The sequence below is a fragment of the Thalassophryne amazonica genome, chromosome 3, assembly GCF_902500255.1.
Source record: "Thalassophryne amazonica chromosome 3, fThaAma1.1, whole genome shotgun sequence".
NCBI lineage: Eukaryota > Metazoa > Chordata > Actinopteri > Batrachoidiformes > Batrachoididae > Thalassophryne > Thalassophryne amazonica.
Genome location: NC_047105.1, coordinates 67908247 through 67930055, shown reverse-complemented (window position 1 = coordinate 67930055; position 21809 = coordinate 67908247). Strand labels below are relative to the sequence as shown.

At 44.4% G+C, this 21809-nt stretch overlaps 1 protein-coding gene across 1 annotated transcript in view; it reads right to left on the bottom strand.

Annotated features, from left to right (window-relative positions):
- The window catches only part of LOC117506959 (guanine nucleotide-binding protein G(i) subunit alpha-2-like), a 195265-nt gene extending 173914 nt beyond the window's left edge, over positions 1 to 21351 (bottom strand). The window contains exon 1 of the mRNA XM_034166633.1: positions 20604 to 21351. Within this exon, the coding sequence (XP_034022524.1) occupies positions 20604 to 20721 (118 nt within the window). The 5' untranslated portion in view covers positions 20722 to 21351. The remainder of the gene's footprint in view (positions 1 to 20603) is intronic.
- Positions 21352 to 21809: the final 458 nt, after the last annotated feature.

Below are 21809 nucleotides of genomic sequence, written 5' to 3'. Positions count from 1 at the left end.
AGCCGCCGTGAAGCTCCCACAACGAGACAGCGCCGCCAGCACCCACCCGCCTCCACAGCAGAACGGCGGCGTCACAGAAAACGAAACGCCCACTCAGCGTGCCTCATGGGAAATGTAGTCAAATCCGAAAGCTGCTTTTGCCGTTATGAAATATACAACACTGCTATCTAATGCTATCGACTACATGTTCCATGCACATTATCTATAGAGGGTTTTCATGTGACGTATCTGTCACGTCATTTTGTGTCCCGCGGCCATTCTGGACTATGAAGCGGTGGCGCTGTGATACACTTCGTGCATTTGGCGAACAATTGCAGAATGTTTCAAAGTCGGTGTTAAGAAGCCTCACGGCACCGGGTCGCTGTGAGAGATCCGCCGCTAACAGAAATCACTGCTCCCAGAATTTTATTTTATTTTATTCGGCATAAAAGTATATAACAATACATAAAAATACTGCCGAGAGAACACAAGAACACTTCCAATACGGATGCTTATTTACATTGTGGTCCTTGAGCACCGAGCTGCTGATCCACAAGCTGCCCTTCTAGCGCCTGGTGAGAGAAATCGCTCAGGACTTCAAGACCGACGTCCGTTTTCAGAGCTCCGCTGTGATGCTCTGTAGGAGGCCGGTGAGGATGACCTGGTCAGCAGCTTCCTAGTTCACAATATCGCAGTGTGACACTGTCGGCCAATTTGTTACATTAACACTAAACTCACTATCTGGTATAAGATATGGATCCACTGAACCAACTGCTACACATCTACGAGGTCTGTCAATAAAGTATAGGTCCTTTTTATTTTTTCAAAAACTATATGGATTTCATTCATGTTTTTACGTCAGACATGCTTGAACCCTCGTGCGCATGCGTGAGTTTTTCCACGCCTGTCGGTGACGTCATTCGCCTGTGAGCACTCCTTGTGGGAGGAGTCATCCAGCCCCTCGTCGGAATTCCTTTGTCTGAGAAGTTGCTGAGAGACTGGCGCTTTGTTTGATCAAAATTTTTTCTAAACCTGTGAGGCACATCGAAGTGGACATGGTTCGAAAAATTAAGCTCGTTTTCGGTTTAAATTTTAATGGCTGATGAGAGATTTTGAGGTGATACTGTTGCTTTAAGGACTTCCCACGGTGCGAGACGTCGCGCAGCGCTCTCAGGCGCCATTGTCAGCCTGTTTCAAGCTGAAAACCTCCACATTTCAGGCTCTATTGATCCAGGACGTCGTGAGAGAACAGAGAAGTTTCAGAAGAAGTCGGTTTCAGCATTTTATCCGGATATTCCACTGTTAAAGGAGATTTTTTTTAATGAAAGACGTGCGGACGGATTGCAGCGTCGGCTCGCAGCCGCCGTGACGCTCCTCCACAGGAAAAACACCTGTGTTGGAAGCCTTAAGGACAAGTTGGAACATGTCCAGCTGTCTCATATACTCACTCCACTGAAAGCCATCAAAAGCCGCCTGGATTTTACAAATGGTTATCAACACGGAGGTGTTTTTCCTGTGCCGCCGCACCGCGCCGGCTGCGTCCCGACGCACGGACCCATCCGCACGTCTTGGGCCCCTCCCCAATCAGACCGGGAGTGACATGTTTAGCCGCATGTTCTCCTTGAATTGCTGGCTGTCTGAGTGGTGTCCAAAAAATTAGGTGGGCTTCATAGATAATTGGCAAAGCTTCTGGGGAAAACCTGGTCTTGTTAGGAGAGACGGCATCCATCCCACTTTGGATGGAGCAGCTTTGCCTTTGATTGCTGGATTGACCTGCATAGGATTGTCATGTGACAATCCTATGCTGTCGCTTTTCCTCAGATTTCTACAGCCAATTTGTTAACACTAACAGCAACACTAACCCTGATCCACAGGACTTGAAATTGTTATAGTGTATAGAAATATTTCTTCTACTTCTACTTCTCGTACCTTACTTATAGAATTCATGTTTTGGGATACATCTTCCGTATCTGGAGACACTTTGAAATATCCGTAGTTCTGCTAGGCCAATGCGACACAAAAAGGGGCGTGGCTAGCAGCAACTCCTTTCCTTTTAAAGGAGCAGGGGCATAACAGAATGTTTCTTTGTGATATGAAAATTGTGATTTTTTTTTCTTTTCAAATAATGCATAACCACTGTTTTAGACTACTTTTAAACAGCCATGGGCAGTGCAATTTTTACATCTTAGTTTACACTGTAAATAACATGTCTATTGTTGTCTCTTGCACCTTATTGCGCTTATATCTTATTTTTATTTATTTTATCTTTTATATTTAATCTTTGCTGCTACTGACTGGTTGTCACCAATGAAGTTTCGTTGTTTATTACAATGACAATAAAGTCTCTCTTATCTCTCTTGTCTTATCTTACATCCCAGTTTTAGTAATTGTTTTTAAGATACTTGGTGTATTTTCTTGCTTACAAAAAAAACAATATCCTATTGTTCTTTAAAACTTTACAAGCCAAACATAAACTGAAAACAAATTACGCCAAAAAATAAAAAGTTAGTTTGACATATACTGGTGTTTGAAATCACTTGGTTGCACTGAAGACATCATCAGACACCAATGCTGCTTTGCCAAGCTTCCACTCATAATCAGGTGACTGACTTGGCCATTGCAGAACATTCCATTTGTTTGTCTACACACAAAAAAAGAAGAAGGAAAAAAGACAGAATAGTCTCGGTGTGATTCAGATCACTGTCCAATGGCAATATGAATGTAACGATGCATTTAGCTGAATCTGACCACATGATCCATAACTACATCCAAACTCTTTTGTTATTAGTTATAACATCAGTGAACGCTAGTAATCCACTTACATTAGCAGACACACGTGTAATGCCACATGCTTCACCGATTAGATGGAATGCTTCAAATAATGAGGTGTTTCTCCGCTCACTGGACTTTTTTTCTCTTGCCGTCATTATGGTCAAGCTTTGCCTCATCTATCCAAGTAGTTTTTGAGGCCTAAAGGCTTAGTCAGTTTTTATTTGTTTTGAGGATTATTGATGTTTTACATCTTGTGGTTAACACCCCCTGCGTGTTTTGTTTTGTTTTTTCCCAGATTTCATTTAATTGTTGATTAAAAATATGTTGTTCACACCCACCTCTTCATCTGGCACATGATGTTTGGAGATCTTAAACAGTGAACATACCTCAAGTTGGATTTTCACATTAGGAGCTCCTGTGGAACTTGAAAGGGGAGCGAAATTATAGCTAATAACCATAAAATTTAATGACATTCATAATCAGATGGTGCAAATAACTGATTATAAACTGTTAAGTTGGAGCAACTGCGCCCTTTGCCCATAAATATTTAAACACACAAGATGAAACCCAAAATCAGCATCGATCCTAAACTGTTACTTTGTTACTCGGGCAATTCATATTAAGTTTTACAGCGCCACCTTGTGGGCGATCATCAAAACGTTGAGTATTAAAAAAAATTGCTGTCCTCCCTTTAATTTCGTCATCTCTATCTATCTATCTATCTATCTATCTATCTATCTATCTATCTATCTATCTATCTATCTATCTATCTATCTATCTATCTATCTATCTATCTATCTATCTATCATGCCAATCAATTGGGACCTGATCCACCCAGTGACCTGAAGCAATTTGAAATGATTTTTTAAGGTAAAGAAATGGAATCTTCCTCAGTGGACAAGTCAATCACCTGACCCCAAGTGGAAGCCTGACAGAGTATCATCTCTGATGATGTCTGTTTCACTTTCACTGATTTTCAACACTTGCACATATCAAACTGACCTTTTAAACTTGATTTAGTCTGTCTTATTATGTTTGGTTTGTGAAAATGTGTATTTGCTTTTGTTCCTGCCCCCCTCCCCCCGGCAATCAAGTACAACCCCTGGCAATAATTATGGAATCACCGGCCTCAGAGGATGTTCATTCAGTTGTTTAATTTTGTAGAAAAAAAGCAGATCACAGACATGACACAAAACTAAAGTCATTTCAAATGGCAACTTTCTGGCTTTAAGAAACACTATAAGAAATCAGGAAAAAAAATTGTGGCAGTCAGTAACGGTTACTTTTTTAGAACAAACAGAGGGGAAAAAAAATGGACTCACTCAATTCTGAGGAATAAATTATGGAATCACCCTGTAAATTTCATCCCCAAAACTAACACCTGTGTTGTGTGGGCCGCCAGAAGAGGAGGTACTGCTGGCCCACCACCAGAGGGCGCCCTGTCTGGAGTGCGGGCTCCAGGCACCAGAGGGCGCAGCCGCCTCACAGGAGCAGCCAGGGTGACAGCTGTCACGCATCACCTGCAACAGCTGTTACCAATCATCTGATCGGCAGGAGTATATCAGCAGGACGACGTCTCCACCTCTTTGCCGAGATATCGTTTCTACCGAGAAGGTAACGTGCTCAGCTGACTGTTTAACAGTGATCTTTGTGACTTTTGTGCATTGCTCTGAGAGTATTTTCCAACGAGAGGTGGAGGTAACTTACCTGCCGTTCGGATTCCTGGGTGCGAACGCGCCCTCCTTTAATTGTCCTTTGTTCCTCGCCAGCAGTACCAGGTCCGACACGCGGAGGCAGTGGCCACCTGGGAGTTCGGGACTTGGCGGCTCCAGTATTCCCGGGTCTGGTGGCGGAGGAAACCGTGTGGTTCCGGTTCTACTTTGGAGAGGCGTCTCCTATCTTCGAGCCTGCCCACACGACACCTGTGTGAATTTGACTTTGTCCATTATTGTAATCTGTTGTACTTGCTGTGCATATTCACAACAGTAAAGTGTGTTATTTGACCTATTCCATTGTCCCGTTCATTTGCGCACCCCTGTTGTGGGTCCGTGTACTTACACTTTCCCAACAGGATATCTCGGCCAACGTCATGGATCCCGAGGGGCATCAACCGGCTGTTGAACGGCCAATGGAAGAACAGGGCGCACAGGCGTCCGCAGGAGGAATGGTCGGTGAGTTGCAGCGGATCCTCACCGCTTTCACGGCTCGGTTGGATTTGATGACCGAGCAGAACGTCCTCCTTACCGCAGGTGGAGGCTCTCGCCGCACAGGTGGAAGCACGCCTCCAGGGCGCTGCTGGCGCTCTCCCTCCTGTCGACCCTGTGCGTAACAGTGACGTTCCACAGGTCGTTCAACGCCCCCTCCCACCTTCCCCGGAAGCATACATAAGCCCTCCAGAGCCGTACGGAGGTTGTGTGGAGACGTGCGCGGACTTCCTTATGCAGTGTTCGCTCGTCTTCACACAATGTCCTGTCATGTACGTGACTGATGCTAGCAAGATAGCTTATGTAATAAACCTGCTACGCGTGAGGCACGCGCTTGGGCTACAGCGCTCTGGGAGCAGATTCACGCTCCTTCTGACATATGATGGGTTTGTGAGGGATTCAGAACAGTGTTCGATCACCCAAATAGAGGAGAGACCGCTTCAGCCGTGCTGCTGTCAATGAGACAGGGGCGCCGGAGCGCAGCTGCCTGTGCAGTCGACTTCCGCATCGTGGCTGCGAGGTCCGGCTGGAATAGCACTGCCCTCCGCGCCGCCTTGTAAACGACTGTCGGTCCTAAAGGAGCACCTGGTGGCTAAGGACGAACCGCGAGATTTAGATGGGCTTATTGATCTAGTTATACGATTAGACAATCGGTTAGAAGAACGCCGTCGGAACGAGACGAAGGGCATGGCCGGGCACGCGCCGTCCCTCTCCCTTCCGGTTCCGACCGCGTCCCGCCCTCCCCACGCTCCACACGCCCCTACGCTCCGTGGGTTACAGCTCCCCCTGCTGACAAAGCTATGGACACGAGCAGGGCCACATTTAGGGCGCCAGATAGACAGAGGAGGCTGGCCCACGAGCGTGTTTTGTTTGTGGCTCGATAGAGCACAGGTAAGAGGCTGCCCCGAGCGGTTTAAACCCACGCCCGCCCCTAGAGACTGGGCTAGGGTGGGCTGAGACATTCACGTGGGACACACCCACATTGCCACACAACTCCCAGTTACAATCCTTTATGAGGATTTAACCCTGAAGGCCCCAGCACTGGTGGACACGGCTCTGAAGGGAATCTGTTAGACAGCAGATGGGCCCGGAGATAGGGCTCCCTCTGGTGGCGCTTACCTCGCCTGTGCAGGTGCGGGCACTAGATGGCTCCCTACTCCCCCAATCACACATAAGACACCACCTGTAACTCTGGTGGTGTCAGGAAATCACCGGGAGGAGATCGAGTTTTTGTGACTCCTGCTACCTCCCGTGTGATTTTAGGGTTCCCCTGGATGTTAAAACACAATCCCCGGATTGATTGGCCGTCCGGGGTAGTGGTTCAGTGGAGCGAGACCTGCCATCGGGTATGTTTAGGTTCCTCGGTTCCTCCCGGTTCCCAGGCTAAGGAGGAGGTCAGAGTCCCGCCCAATCTAGGGACGGTGCCGGGGAGTACCATGACCTTGTAGATGTGTTCAGTAAGGATCTGGCGCTCACCCTTCCCCCCCACCGTCCGTATGATTGTGCCATTGATTGGTTCCAGGCGTTGAGTTCCCGTCCAGCAGGCTGTACAACCTCTCACGGCCTGAGCGCGAATCAATGGAGACCTACATCCGGGACTCTTTAGCTGCCGGGTTGATCCGGAATTCCACTTCCCCGATGGGGTGCAGGTTTCTTTTTTGTGGGAAAAAAGGATGGCGGACTACGTCCATGCATTGATTACCGGGGGCTGAACGAATCACGGTTCGTAACCGATACCCATTGCCCTTGTTGGATTCATGTTCATGCCCCTGCATGGAGCCAAATATTCACGAAGCTAGACCTTAGAAATGCGTATCACCTGGTTCGGATCCGGAGGGAGACGAGTGGAAGACGGCATTTCACCCCGTTAGGTCACTTTGAGTACCTGGTCATGCCGTTCGGCCTCACAAACGCCCCCGCGACGTTCCAAGCATTGGTTAATGATGTCTTGCGGGATTTCCTGCACCGATTCGTCTTCATATATCTAGACGATATACTCATCTTTTCTCTCGGATCCTGAGACTCATGTCCGGCATGTACGTCAGGTCCTGCAGCGGTGTTGGAGAACCGGCTGTTTGTGAAGGGCGAGAATGCGAGTTTCACCGCACTTCTTTGTCCTTCCTGGGGTTCATCATCTCCCCCAACTCCGTCGCTCCTGATCCGGCCAAGGTTGCGGCGGTGAGAGACTGGCCCCAACCCACTAGCCGTAGGAAGCTGCAACAGTTCCTCGGCTTTGCAAATTTCTACAGGAGGTTCATTAAGGGCTACAGTCAGGTAGTTAGCCCCCTGACAGCCCTGACCTCACCAAAAGTCCCCTTCACCTGGTCGGATCGTTGCGATGCCACGTTCAAGGAGTTGAAACGGCGCTTCTCGTCTGCACCTGTTCTGGTGCAGCCCGATCCTAGTCGCCAGTTAGTGGTTGAAGTGGACGCCTCGGACTCAGGGATAGGAGCTGTGCTTTCCCAGAGCGGGAAGACCGATAAGGTCCTTCACCCGTGTGCCTATTTTTCCCGCAGGTTGACCCCGGCCGAACGGAACTATGACGTCGGCAATCGAGAACTCCTTGCGGTGAAAGAGGCTCTTGAAGAGTGGAGACATCTGTTGGAGGGAACGTCCGAGCCATTCACGGTTTTCACTGACCACCGGAACCTGGAGTATATCAGACCGCCAAGCGGCTGAACCCAGGCAAGCCCGCTGGTCACTGTTCTTTGGCCGTTTTGACTTCCGGATCACCTACCGTCCCGGGACCAAGAACCAGAAATCAGATGCCTTGTCCCGGGTACATGAAGATGAAGTCAAAATGGAGTTGTCGGATCCACCGGAACCCATCATCCCGGAGTCCACTCTCGTGGCCACCCTCACCTGGGACGTAGAGAGAACCGTCCGGGAGGCCCTGGCACGAAGCCCGGACCCCGGGACTGGGCTGAAGAACAGACTCTACGTCCCACCAGAGGCTGGGGCTGCAGTCTTGGACTTCTGTCACGGCTCTAAGCTCCCTGTCATCCAGGGGTGCGAAGAACCGTGGCAGTTTTTCCGGCAGCGCTTCTGGTGGGCGTCCCTAGAGGCCGACGTCCGGATTATATCCAGGCCTGCACCACCTGCGCCAGGGGCAAGGCTGACCATCGCAGGGCTTCGGGACTGCTCCAGCCGCTGCCCGTGCCCCATCGCCCCTGGTCCCACATCGGCCTGGATTTTGTCACGGGCCTCCCGCCGTCCCAGGGCAACCCCACCATCCTCACGATAGTGGACGATTCTCCAAGGCGGCCCACTTCGTGGCCCTCCCGAAGCTCCCGACGGCCCAGGAGACAGCGGACCTCCTGGTCCACCACGTCGTCCGGCTGCATGGGATACCATCGGACATCATTCGGATCGTGGTCCCCAGTTCTCCTCGCAAGTCTGGAGGAGCTTCTGCGGGAACTGGGGGCCACGGTGGTCTCTCATCCGGGTATCATCCCCAGACCAACGGGCAAGCAGAACGGGCCAATCAGGAGGTGGAGCAGGCCCTGTGTTGCGTGACAGCCGCGCACCCGGCGGCCTGGAGTACCCATCTGGCCTGGATCGAGTATGCCCATAACAGCCAGGTGTCGGCAGCCACCGGCCTCTCCCCTTTCGAGGTGTGTCTGGGGTACCAACCTCCTTTGTTTCCGGTGGTTGAGGGAGAGGTCGGTGTGCCCTCGGTCCAGGCCCACCTACGGAAGTGCCGTCGGTGGCGTGCCGCCCGTTCTGCCTTGCTGAAGGCCCGGATGAGGACGAAGGCCCATGCAGACCGTCAGCGGACCCCGGCCCCTACGTACCGGCCAGGGCAGGCAGTGTGGTTGTCTACAAAGGACATACCCTTCAAGTGGACTCCCCTAAACTGCAGGACGGTACATCGGTCCGTTCAAATCAGGTACTCAGTCCAGCCGCAGTGAGGCTTCAGCTTCCGGCCTCACTGCGGATCCATCCCGTTTTCCACGTGTCCCGGATCAAGCCCCATCACACCTCACCCCTCTGTACTCCCGGTCCGGCACCACCTCCTGCCCGGATCATCGATGGCGAGCCGGCTTGGACTGTGCGCCGACTCTTGGATGTCCGTAGGATGGGCCGGGGCTTCCAGTATTTGGTGGACTGGGAGGGGTACGGACCTGAAGAACGCTCCTGGGTGAAGAGGAGCTTCATCCTACCTCATCCTGGACCCGGCCCTCCTGGCCGATTTCTACCGCCACCACCGGACAAGCCTGGTCGGGCGCCAGGAGGCGCCCGTTGAGGGGGGGGTCCTGTTGTGTGGGCCGCCAGAAGGAGAGGTACTGCTGGCCCACCACCAGAGGGCGCCTGTCTGGAGTGCGGGCTCCAGGCACCAGAGGGCGCAGCCGCCTCACAGGAGCAGCCAGGGTGACAGCTGTCACGCATCACCTGCAACAGCTGTTACCAATCATCTGATCGGCAGGAGTATATCAGCAGGATGACGTCTCCACCTCTTTGCCGAGATATTGTTTCTTCCGAGAAGGTAACGTGCTCAGCTGACTGTTTAACAGTGATCTTTGTGACTTTTGTGCATTGCTCTGAGAGTATTTTCCAACGAGAGGTGTAACTTACCTGCCGTTCGGATTCCTGGGTGCGAACGCGCCCTCCTTTAATTGTCCTTTGTTCCTCGCCAGCAGTACCAGGTCCGACACGCGGAGGCAGTGGCCACCTGGGAGTTCGGGACTTGGCGGCTCCAGTATTCCTGGGGTCTGGTGGCGGAGGAAACCGTGCGGTTCCGGTTCTACTTTGGAGAGGCATCTCCTATCTTCGAGCCTGCCCACACGACACCTGTGTGAATTTGACTTTGTCCATTATTGTAATCTGTTGTACTTGTTGTGCATATTCACAACAGTAAAGTGTTATTTGACCTATTCCATTGTCCGTTCATTTGTGCCCCGTTGTGGGTCCGTGTACTTACACTTTCCCAACAACCTGCATCAAATCAGATCTGCTCATTAGTCTGCATCTAAAAAGGAGTGATCACACCTTGGAGAGCTGTATTCTGATTTATTTAAACAGAAAATAAGGGGAGCCAAGTCAGCCTGCATTGTTCTGTTCAGTTTATATCAAAGTTTTCCGGCATGTCTGAGTATTTTTCCTTCTTTATAGGAGTTTGTGTTTACATTTGCTCCACAAAGTTTTAAAACTAGGGCTGGGCAACGTTAACGCGTTAACGTTGCGTTAATTATTGAGGTCATTATCGCCGACAATTTTGTTCCTCCCCGTAGCGCTGCGGGGTTTTTTTGTTTGTTTGTTTTTTTAGCCTTATATGACTGTTGTTCGTTGCCTTTGATTTTGAAAGCGTCAGTCGGGAGCGAGCTTATGTTGCTGCTTCCTGCTGATAGCTGAGATCACACAAAACGACACAAGGATCGAGAAATGCACAACAAAACAAAATGCAGAAAGACGCCGAACTTTTGAATGGACATTTTCGGTACAAAGTTCTACAGGATCAGGCCCGGATTAAGAAAATAATTAGACCGATGCAGCTGCATAGGTCTAATTTTTTTACGCATCGTTTGTCATCGGTAAAAAAAAAAACTTGAATAATCCCGAATAGTGCCGAACGTGTCCCCGCGGTGAACACAGCTTTTCGGGTTTTCATGTCAACCTATAGTCCATAAATTATACGGATTTTTCCAAGTTTCAGAGTCATACGACGTACAAATAATGTCGGATATTCAGGGTTTGGTCTGTAATCAACCATTTCTGCAGCGCGGCTCCACTTTGAAACCATGAACCATTGAAGCAATGCTTCGATCCAGTAGCTCGTTGGTTCTTTGATTCACTGCTCTTCAGAAACGGCAAGTCCGCTTCTTAACCCCTCGCAAAGCCATTAAAATATCGTCAATCCCTTTTGTGTGGATTAAAGTCACTAACTGGGACTCTTGTCTTGTTGCTGTCAAGAAACGAGAATCGTCCTCCATTCCGTTCACACAGCTCGAAACACTGCGCAGCCGAGACAGAGTCCGGTCGGAATTAATAACTTCAAAATGAATCGCTGCTTTAAATAAAATGACCTCTTTCCAAATGTGGTAATACAGAGAAGAAACTACAATCGACTAAAACGTTTTTTTCCCTCACAAAATGAAACGTGCTGTATGTTCTTTTCAAATTACATCCTGAAGTGAAGCAAGAATTCAGCTCAGATATATGGAAACACATTCATGCCAATATACCTGAAAGGAAATGCTTTTGACAAAAACTACAGATTTTGTTTATTCCTATTTATGTCCAGAGATCAAGGATTCACCATGTAGAGTTTATGTCCAAAGTTTAAGGATCCAGTGACCAATTTCATATTTATTTACTTTAAGACTCAATAAAATGTTCAATTTCAATTCAATTTAATCGGCATATAAAGTACCAAATCACAACAAAATCTAAAAATACTAAAACAAATACATCACAATTGTGCACATATCAAATTGTGGTATGTGTACAATTGTGATATATTTGTTTTAGTACATTTAGTCATGGACATGAATATTGTTACCTGCTGGACTGTTTCTAATTTTGAATGGTATCAATGGAAAATGTCTGTGAAGTGTCTGTATCTCAATATATTATTAAGAATATATGCAGTGAAATTTTTTATTGATTTTATCAATTGAAAAATCATATATAGATTCAGGTATAAGTGAAAGATTTGGGCAATAAAAAATCTCCTTTTAACAGTGGAATATCCGGATAAAATGCTGAAACCGACTTCTTCTGAAACTTCTCTGTTCTCTCACGACGTCCTGGATCAATACAGCCTGAAATGTGGAGGTTTTCAGCTTGAAACAGGCTGACGACGGCGCCTGAGAGCGCTGCACGATGTCTCGCTCCGTGGGAAGTCCTTAAAGCGACAGTATCACCTCAAAATCTCTCATCAGCCGTTAAAATTTTCACCGAAAACCAGCTTAATTTTTCGAACCGTGTCCACTTCGATGTGTCACAGGTTTAGAAAAAATTTTGATCAAACAAAGCGCCAGTCTCTCAGCAACTTCTCAGACAAAGGAATTCCGACGAGGGGCTGGACGACTCCTCCCACAAGGAGTGCTCACAGGCGAATGACATCACCGACAGGCGTGGAAAAACTCACGCATGCGCACGAGGGTTCAAGCATGTCTGACGTAAAAACATGAATGAAATCCATATAGTTTTTGAAAAAAAATAAAAAGGACCTATACTTTATGGACAGCCCTCGTATATTAAAAGAAGTGTGACAGTGTATGTTGCACACGAATAAAATAAGGATTATTGAATAACAAGACGCGTATGATTTTTATTTTATCATTGGGCAAAAATGCATCTGTCAGATTTTCACTCTAGATCCAGCCCCGAGGATGGCGCATTGGAGAAAAGCAAAGTTACCTGTAATCATTGCAACGCAGAATTTGCATTTCACCGAAGCTATACAAGTCTCAGGTACCACCTCAATGGTTACTGTTTTTTTATTTATTTATTTTTATAGATTCTCATTTTGATATGAAACAGGATAACAAATGACCTGCCAGTGGTTTTATATTTGATTTCATTAAAGTGTTTCAGTTGAAATTTACATTTTCAAATATATGCAACGTTCATTTACATTTTCAAATAAAACTGCTTTTAAGCGGCTTTTGAATTCATTTTTGGGTTTCACATATACCATGCAATTAATCATGATTAATCACAGAAAGTCATTGAGTTGATGCGATTAAGATTTTTTTTATGTTTGCCCACCCCTATTTAAAACACAATAAAATGTTCACACTTTTCTCTCTAGCAGTTCTGTAATTTCAGAAATGCAGCAGAAACAACCACAAATCAGAAAAAGTTGGGACTATAAGTAAAATGAAGACAAAAATAAAAATGTTGCACTATTCCCAGTTTCTCCATTCAAGAAGTCAAAAGTTCTTCCAGAGTTGTGTCTTTGTGGCTTCCCTCACTTTTCTCCTTCCAGCATGGACATTTAGTTTTTGAGAACTGCCTACCTGATACAGATTTACTATAAAGTACCACAGTGGTTGTATTTCTGAATGATTGATGTAAATGAAGTCTAAGAAACAGTCACTGATTTGGAAATGTTCATGTTTTCATCCCGACATTTCTCGGAAAATGCTGTAGGCCTTAATTTAGGAAATTATGTATGATCTGACTAGTCGACTAATCGCAAAAATAATCGTTGACTAGTCGACTATCGAAATAGTCGTTTGTGGCAGCCCTACTCGGAAGTCATGTTTAATCTCGAGAGGTTTTGTGAGATTTCCCATCTGACCTGGGAATGTTCGTGAGTGAAATCTGTTTGTGTGTGGTGTGTTGTCTTTACCGTGTGGCTGCACACACTGTACGACCAAAACTGTTAGACCTATAATTTTTTTAATCTCCATCTGTGGGGTCACTCAGGTGTTGGAAAGCTACAGATAATTTTAAAATCTTGCCGTGTGAACCAGGCATAAGGAGAAGAGACCAGAATCTACAGGGAAGATGTGACTGGGTGCTTCTATCTGATAAAGGTTTAAGCCTACAAAGTATGGAGTCCAGTCTCTGCTACATTAATTAATGAATTTCCAGAAAGACCAAATAACATCACAAAAAAAAAAACAATCCAATACAGCCAACTTTGTATGGTGTAGCTGGACCAAAGCAGCTACCATGGAAATACTTAATTACATTTGCACTCTGTAAAATATAAAAGTGCAGGCATTTTGACTGAGCTCTTTGTGAGTTGACTTCGCTGGCTCATTAAAAGGAGGCAGTGAGTCATTTCTGTGCCTCTTACGGAAACGGGGTTCATCCGTAAATCTAAGCACACTGTTCATACTCTTCACTTGTATTTAGGAGGAACAGGGACCAACACAACTTACACTTTATCGAACAGAAAGGAAGAATTTCTTTTTGCAAAAGCACCCATCAACACTGATGCCAGATGACGTTTTGGGTTTTTTTGGGGGGGGGGTTTGCGTTTGCTTGTTTTGCTTTTTGTTTTGTTTTTTGACTGAGCCATTGCAGGCCACAAAGCTCAACAATTCACTGGTCTAGTAGGTCTTCAGAGAAATTTGGTCTGATGGGCCAAAGTCTCCAAGTTCAGAATTTGACATGTCCACAGGCCCACCTGCACATATTCTGTCTTCTGTCAGAAAACAAGTCAGTTTTGAAGGCAGCCAAAAAGCTTTGTGTAAGAAGTTGAAAAGGGAAGAGGAGCACCTGACGACAAAAAAAAAATCATGCTAATTCACTTCCACAGCACCATAATTTTAATGTTGACTGGTCAGCTGTGCTGTCTGTGCATGAGTCAGCTGGTTGATTTCCTCTCTGTGGCTAACAGCGGTCAGTTTGCAAAGTGCTTTGGTGCACTAAATGAACAGCTTTAATCACAGTGAAACAATGTGTAAAACATTAATTTCAGCAAACACACAACCCAGGTCACAGTTTCTTTTGATATCTCACTGGGAGAGATTTAAGATGCTGTGGTAACAGGCTGAAAACTTTCGGCTTCTTCTACACTGTACTTTTGGGTACTGAATGTAGCAATGACCAGAGTGGCAAAACTATAAAAGCCACAGGGGCCTTTATAGTTTTCATATATAGCCAAGATTATTAAAGATATGACAGAATAGTTTATTTGCTACCAATGACTCATTTTCAGCTACATGTGTGTTAGATGTTTTTAAGCCAATCTTGTGTACAACTGATGAGGCTTTTGATCTTATTTTGAATTATGACCCAATGGACAAGTTCAGTGAATCTGATGATTCCGAAAGGTGTTCAGAAATTATCCATGAAACAAGTAATACAATATTGCTTCACATTACTGGTTAACTTGGTACATGTTTTAGGATTTTACTGTTTGCTTATCTTATAGCTTGAGTAACTGATACTGTTTTATTGTGTCCAGTTGCTTTAGTTTGTCCTTTTTAAATCATGAGGCGCTCTTACAGACTATGCTTTTTGGCCACTGCGTGAATCTAACTTTTGGACCGGTTTGATAGTTGCTGTTTAACAGCAACTGTGGTTTTATTAAGTTACTGTTTTATTGTTGCATCAACCCAGTACAACACTGCAAGAATCTAGTGTATTTCATATCTGTGATATGACTATCAGAAACCACTTCTACAATATTTAGATAGAAACACTGGCGCATAACATGTAAAAGTTGTAAATCATGCCGAAATATTTATTTATTTATAATTTTCATGAATTTACAGGTTTACTGTTTTTATTCCATTTTTTGCCGTTTGTGGAAAATGCTGTTCAATTTGAACTTTAAAAAAACAAAAAAAAAAAAAATCATGCTAATTCACTTCCACAGCACCATAATTTTAATGTTGACTGGTCAGCTGTGCTGTCTGTGCGTCAGTCAGCTGGTTGATTTCCTCTCTGTGGCTAACAGCGGTCAGTTTGCAAAGTGCTTTGGTGCACTAAATGAACAGCTTTAATCACAGTGAAACAATGCATAAAACATTAATTTCAGCAAACACACAACCCAGGTCACAGTTTCTTTTGATATCTCACTGGGAGAGATTTAAGATGCTGTGGTAACAGGCTGAAAACTTTCGGCTTCTTCTACACTGTACTTTTGGGTACTGAATGTAGCAATGACCAGAGTGGCAAAACTATAAAAGCCACAGGGGGCCTTTATAGTTTTCATATATAGTCAAGATTATTAAAGATATGACAGAATAGTTTGCTACCAATGACTCATTTTCAGCTACATGTGTGTTAGATGTTTTTAAAGCCAATCTTGTGTACAACTGATGAGGCTTTTGATCTTATTTTGAATTATGACCCAATGGACAAGTTCAGTGAATCTGATGATTCCGAAAAGGTGTTCAGAAATTATCCATGAAACAAGTAATACAATATTGCTTCACATTACTGGTTAACTTGGTACATGTTTTAGGATTTTACTGTTTGCTTATCTTATAGCTTGAGTAACTGATACTGTTTTATTGTGTCCAGTTGCTTTAGTTTGTCCCTTTTAAATCATGAGGTGCTCTTACAGACTACGCTTTTTGGCCACTTTTGGACCGGTTTGATAGTTGCTGTTTAACAGCAACTGTGGTTTTATTAAGTTATTGTTTTATTGCTGCATCAACCCAGTACAACACTGCAAGAATCTAGTGTATTTCATATCTGTGATATGACTGTCAGAAACCATTTCTACAATATTTAGATAGAAACACTGGCGCATAACATGTAAAAGTTGTAAATCATGCTGAAATATTTATTTATTTATTTATTTATAATTTTCATGAATTTACAGGTTTACTGTTTTTATTCCATTTTTTGCCGTTTGTGGAAAATGCTGTTCAATTTGAACTTTTTTTTTTTTTTTTTAAATGGTAATTCTTGGTGTAAATAAATAAATAAAACCGCTTTGGCACATAGCATAGGGAAAATGGTGCAAAATGAAATAACTTTTTAATTATCAGAATGAACACAATGTTTGGACAATTGTATCAGTTGTGCAAAGTAAATGTGTATTCAGGAGTAAAAAGCCTTTAATTTTGATTATGTCATTTTGACACAAAAATCACAGGCCTTAAAGCAAATATGCTTTAAATGAAATATCCCGGGGAAGAACCAGGACACGCTGGAGGGACTACGTCTCTCGGCTGGCTTGGGAACGCTCCCGGAGGAGCTGGGGGAGGTGTGTGTGGATCGGGAGGTCTGGGCGGCTTTGCTTGAGCTGCTGCCCCCGCAACCCGACTCCAGATAAAGCGCAAGAAAATGGATGGATGGATGAAATTTGTTTACTTATGTGAGTTCCATATTGGCCAATAGATTAGCACAGGGATCCAAATGTAGTAGCTTTTTGTTTAACTTTATTTATGATTTGTTTTAATGATTACTAGATTATTCATTATTTATGATTTATGTTGTTCTATGTTTCTAATTAATAATAATTCTGACTTTTTACTGCCAAAATGTGGGTGTGTCTATTTCAGCAGACTGTGACACCAACTCCTGAATTGGTATCATCTTGTGTTACTTGACATATTTGAAGAAAAAAAATACTTCTGAAACATATTGGACCTTTGCAAAGGAAAGGACACACATACTACAAGTTCTGTCTTAGAATTTTAAATACAGGTTTTAAGGTTTTCCCCCTCACCTGTGACAAAACTAAACTCCACTCTGTCTTGACATGCAACAGGAGCCTAAACAGACAGAATTACAAACATTTTCTTACAAACATTAACATCCTTTTAACCAAATACTTGATTAATCTTAAAAACAATTTGTAGAATGTAAAATATAAAATAGTTGCAGCCCTAGTTTGAACACTATTGCTAACAAAAGCACACACGTGTGTGTGCTAAAGTTTTTGTCTTGACGATTCATACATGGCTTTACCTTTATTGCAAGTGGAGTGACACAAAAATAGCATTTTAAAGGCCAAAGTCCTTTAACCAGACATTCCAGATTTAAATTATAGTGTGGCGTTCGCGTGTTACAACTTGCTTTTAACTCAGCAAGTGAAGCAAAAAGTCAACTTGCACACCACACATCCCTTGCACACAAGTGCAGTTCAGGATTTCTCCTATAAATCCTTTCAACCCCCAGACACACACTAGATAGTATTCACTGATATGAAAACAAACCTGCAGTACAGAGCAGTGCATGTCATTAGCACAACTTCAAAACTAGCCCTCTTTTCAAACACCCAGGAAAGAGTAACACAGTATGTGCTCCCTGACAGTTCCATCACAATTACCTGCTGTCTGTCAGGCAAGGACATGACAAATCAAATTTAATTCCTTTGATCACCAAAGTGTTAAATGCATGCGCCCGATTAGGCGCACACTATAAACTGTGACTGACCAAATCTCAAATAATACACTAAAAATGCAATAAATGAACAAGCTGATGAATTTATAAGATTTAAAATTGCCTGTGTGAATTCTGCTTTCAAACTTCCCATGAAGCACATCTGACGTCACTAGCAGAAGTCTGCGCTTCACTCCAAAGCACGGCCACCCGGCGCCTCTGATAGTCATAAAAGGTGTTGGCGCGTTCAGCATGGAAATGTGTTGTAGGTACAAAGTACAAAAGAAGCCATTACTGATCAACAGAATAAAGTGGTTGCTGAAAATAAGGAAAACAAACCAGTTAGGCAAGAGATCTTTAGAGCTGAAAAATCAAAGGTCTTGCTAAGACAACTGATTCATTCAACAGCAGCATGTTGTGGAGCGTAAATAGCATTATAACACAAACCCCTAGTTGAGATTAAAACTAAAATAGCCTAAATGTTACTTCAAAGCCTGGGAAATGTCATTCTGTCTTGTTCAGTCAGTTGCTGTGGACTGCTCACACCTGTGTTTTGTCCTGTGCTGGTAACAGTCAAGACTGTTTATCCTCTGTTCACACAGCTGTCCACTCATTAGCAACCAGCGTTCGTCTAACTTCAGAATAAAACTCCAAGTGACACTAATCCACTGATACTAGTGTCCTCTCAAGCACATACACATTGGGCTTTGATCCATTTTGTAGTGTTTAAAAAAGGCTATTCTGTGTGTGCAAAAGCAAAGCTGAAAAATGACAGTGAAGGGTACATCGGTACACTACTTTTACTTACTTATACTACTATTGGTATCCTACTTTTTGAACAAAAGAACTGTCCCACTGACAGGTGAAAGAAGTGTACTGCATTCTCAAAATTTGAACATTTGAGGACCCGAGTGCCGACACGTGGTACCCGAACAGACGTGAAAAGAACAGAGCCAAGAGTGATGACAGAAGGACATCACGCCACCTAATACAAAACTTCAACAATAACTTCTTTCCCTAAAATTTCCCATTGCTAATAATTACTAACAACTCAAGAAGTACAACATTTCCCTGTGTTGGTGTGTACTTTGATGCACCACGTCACACCAAAAAGCAACTTTGTGCTGCCTACAAAACATCCAAGACACGTCCGTGTGTGTCATACAAGATGGCGGACAAAAAGACTGCATAAATGAGTATCATGTCCGCTCTAGTCTTTTTTGTTGATGTTGCTGTTTTGGGCTTCTATTTCTGCGCATCATTTGTACTCATAGGTTGGAATTTCAGTTATGCCCCAGGAACGCACAGTGAAATCGGAATTTCAACTCCTTCAAACCTCCACATAGCTCGAACCGTGCACACAGCACTGCCCTACTGCTATCTGTGGACATGTTGCTTGGGTAATTTTAGCATTATATACTGTGGCATGTGTTGCTAACCAACTGGCGCCACTAATACCATGTAACCCAGCTGATGATGCTAGCAACAAGTGGGTACAATGCACTGCAAACACAGCAGCAAATTATACGCAACATATATTGTTAAGGTAACTGTAAACGTGTCTGTAGGTTATTACTACGGTGGTCAAGCAACACCCTGACCTTAATACGAGGTCTGTTAGAAAAGTATCGGACCTTTTTATTTTTTTTCAAAAACCATATGGATTTGAATCACGTGTGATTGCATCAGCCAAGCTTGAACCTTCGTGCGCATGCATGAGTTTTTTCACGCTTGTCGGTTGCATCATTCGCCTGTGAGCAGGCTTTGTGTGAGCAGTGGTCCACCCCTCTCGTCGTTTTTTTTATTGCGAATAAATGTCTGAACGATTTGGAGCTTTGCTGCATCAATTTTTTTCCAGAAACTGTGAGAGACCTCCAGGTGGACACCGTTCGGAAAATTAATAAAGCGGCAGTAACACTCCTTAATCTGTATAATCCCCATAAAAATCATCCTTGAAAGCCATATTAATTTTCCGAACGGTGTCCACCAGGAGGTCTCACAGTTTCTGGAAAAAAATTGATGCAGCAAAGCTCCAAATGTTCAGACATTATTCGCAATAAAAATACGACAGAGAGGGGTGGACCAGTGCTCACACAAAGCCTGCTCACAGGCGAATGATGCAACCGACAGGCATGAAAAAACTCACGCATGCGCACGAAGGTTCAAGCTTGGCTGATGCAATCACAAGTGATTCAAATCCATATGGTTTTTGAAAAAATAAAAAGGTCCGATACTTTTCTAACAGACCTCATACACCAAATCTTACAGAGACATACGAACTGACAGAATAAACCAAAGCAAGAAAAAATAAGTCTCGTTCTCACCATCAAGAACGAACCTCAGTCTCCCAAACCAGGCGAGGGTACTTACTGCTATACTAACAAGGAAGTTAGCAACAAGCACAGAATCACAGAACATCAATTTCTGCATCTGCCATAAGCATAGCCCCAAGATTTAAAGTGTAACCACTTCCGCACCATCAGATCCCTGTTGGATTTTATTTATTTATTTATGCATTCTATACAAGAAATCCTTGGAGGTGTCAGCTTATTTTCCAACTTGCAATGCATTTTCATCAGGTGTGAAATCATTTGGAGCCACAGTTTATGATTGCTAAGGTAAATTGAATGCAGCATGTGTTTTACATGCAGGATAAATTTTGACTTGCGCCCCCCAATTAAAAATAGAAAACTCTCGAACCGCCCCTGGTGAAACACACAAACACACAGTTGTTTGTAAAAGCCTTGAAGAGAGCAAAGGAGTGGGACTGAATCCAAAGAAGTTTAAATGATTAAAATTTGACACTTCAGATATCCATCTTGGGTGTTTAGTTGCTTAATCCGCCTGTAACCATTAATGCGGCACTTTTGCAGCCCAGTGTGAGTACTGTGACAGACTACTCACCCAGCAGCAGCAGTTTCACTTCTTTTGCTGCCTTCTCTCCATCTTCTCGGAGGTTTTTATCGATCATTTTAGACCTCTCGGCCGCGGCTTTATCTTCCTGACTAACCGTACAGCCCATGTTTCCCAGTGCGCGCTTCAGGACTGCTGCTTAGTGGGAAATATATCACCCAGAAATAAAGGAGCGGCCGAAAGCCCTTATTTTTTTAAAAAGGAAAAAAAAAAACAAGGCTTAAAGTTGAGCAAGACTACTTCCCTTTTTGGCGAGTGGTGACAAAAAATGACGAAGTCTGTTCATCCGAGAGCAAACTACAGTCATCAAATCCAAGTATTTCTTCCCGCGACGTGAACTGGATTTCAACAAAATTCCTAAACACTCGTCCGGTCAATTTACGAACATCGGCGGAGATTTCCGAAGATTAGACAAGTTGCCCAGAGAAGAGAGGAGGTCGAAAATGTCAACTTTTTGAAATAGTAGCGTTTTAGCAAATCTGGCAGTTCCGACAGTAGACCATGGCACGCAAACGGGCCACGAAGTAGAGCAAAAATAAAAGTATTCCAGCTGTTGAAAAGCGAGCGCGTGGAAATTCCTGCTACCAGCAACCTACTGGACGCACTTAGCAAATTCTCAAAAGCTTTTTAATTTGCTGTTTCTCATAGAGTTTATGGTAGCAGCCCCGCAACCTTTCCTCAGCGTTGAGATTTTCACGTAGGAAGCCACACCCGTCGCAGCCGCCGTGAAGCTCCCACAACGAGACAGCGCCGCCAGCACCCACCCGCCTCCACAGCAGAACGGCGGCGTCACAGAAAACGAAACGCCCACTCAGCGTGCCTCATGGAAATGTAGTCAAATCCGAAAACTGCTTTTGCCGTTATGAAATATACAACACTGCTATCTAATGCTATCGACTACATGTTCCATGCACATTATCTATAGAGGGTTTTCATGTGACGTATCTGTCACGTCATTTTGTGTCCCGCGGCCATTCTGGACTATGAAGCGGTGGCCGCTGTGATACACTTCGTGCATTTGGCGAACAATTGCAGAAGTTTCAAAGTCGGTGTTAAGAAGCCTCACGGCACCGTGTCGCTGTGAGAGATCCGCCGCTAACAGAAATCCACTGCTCCCAGAATTTTATTTTATTTTATTCGGCAATAAAATTATATAACAATACATAAAAATACTGCCGAGGATAACACAAGAACACT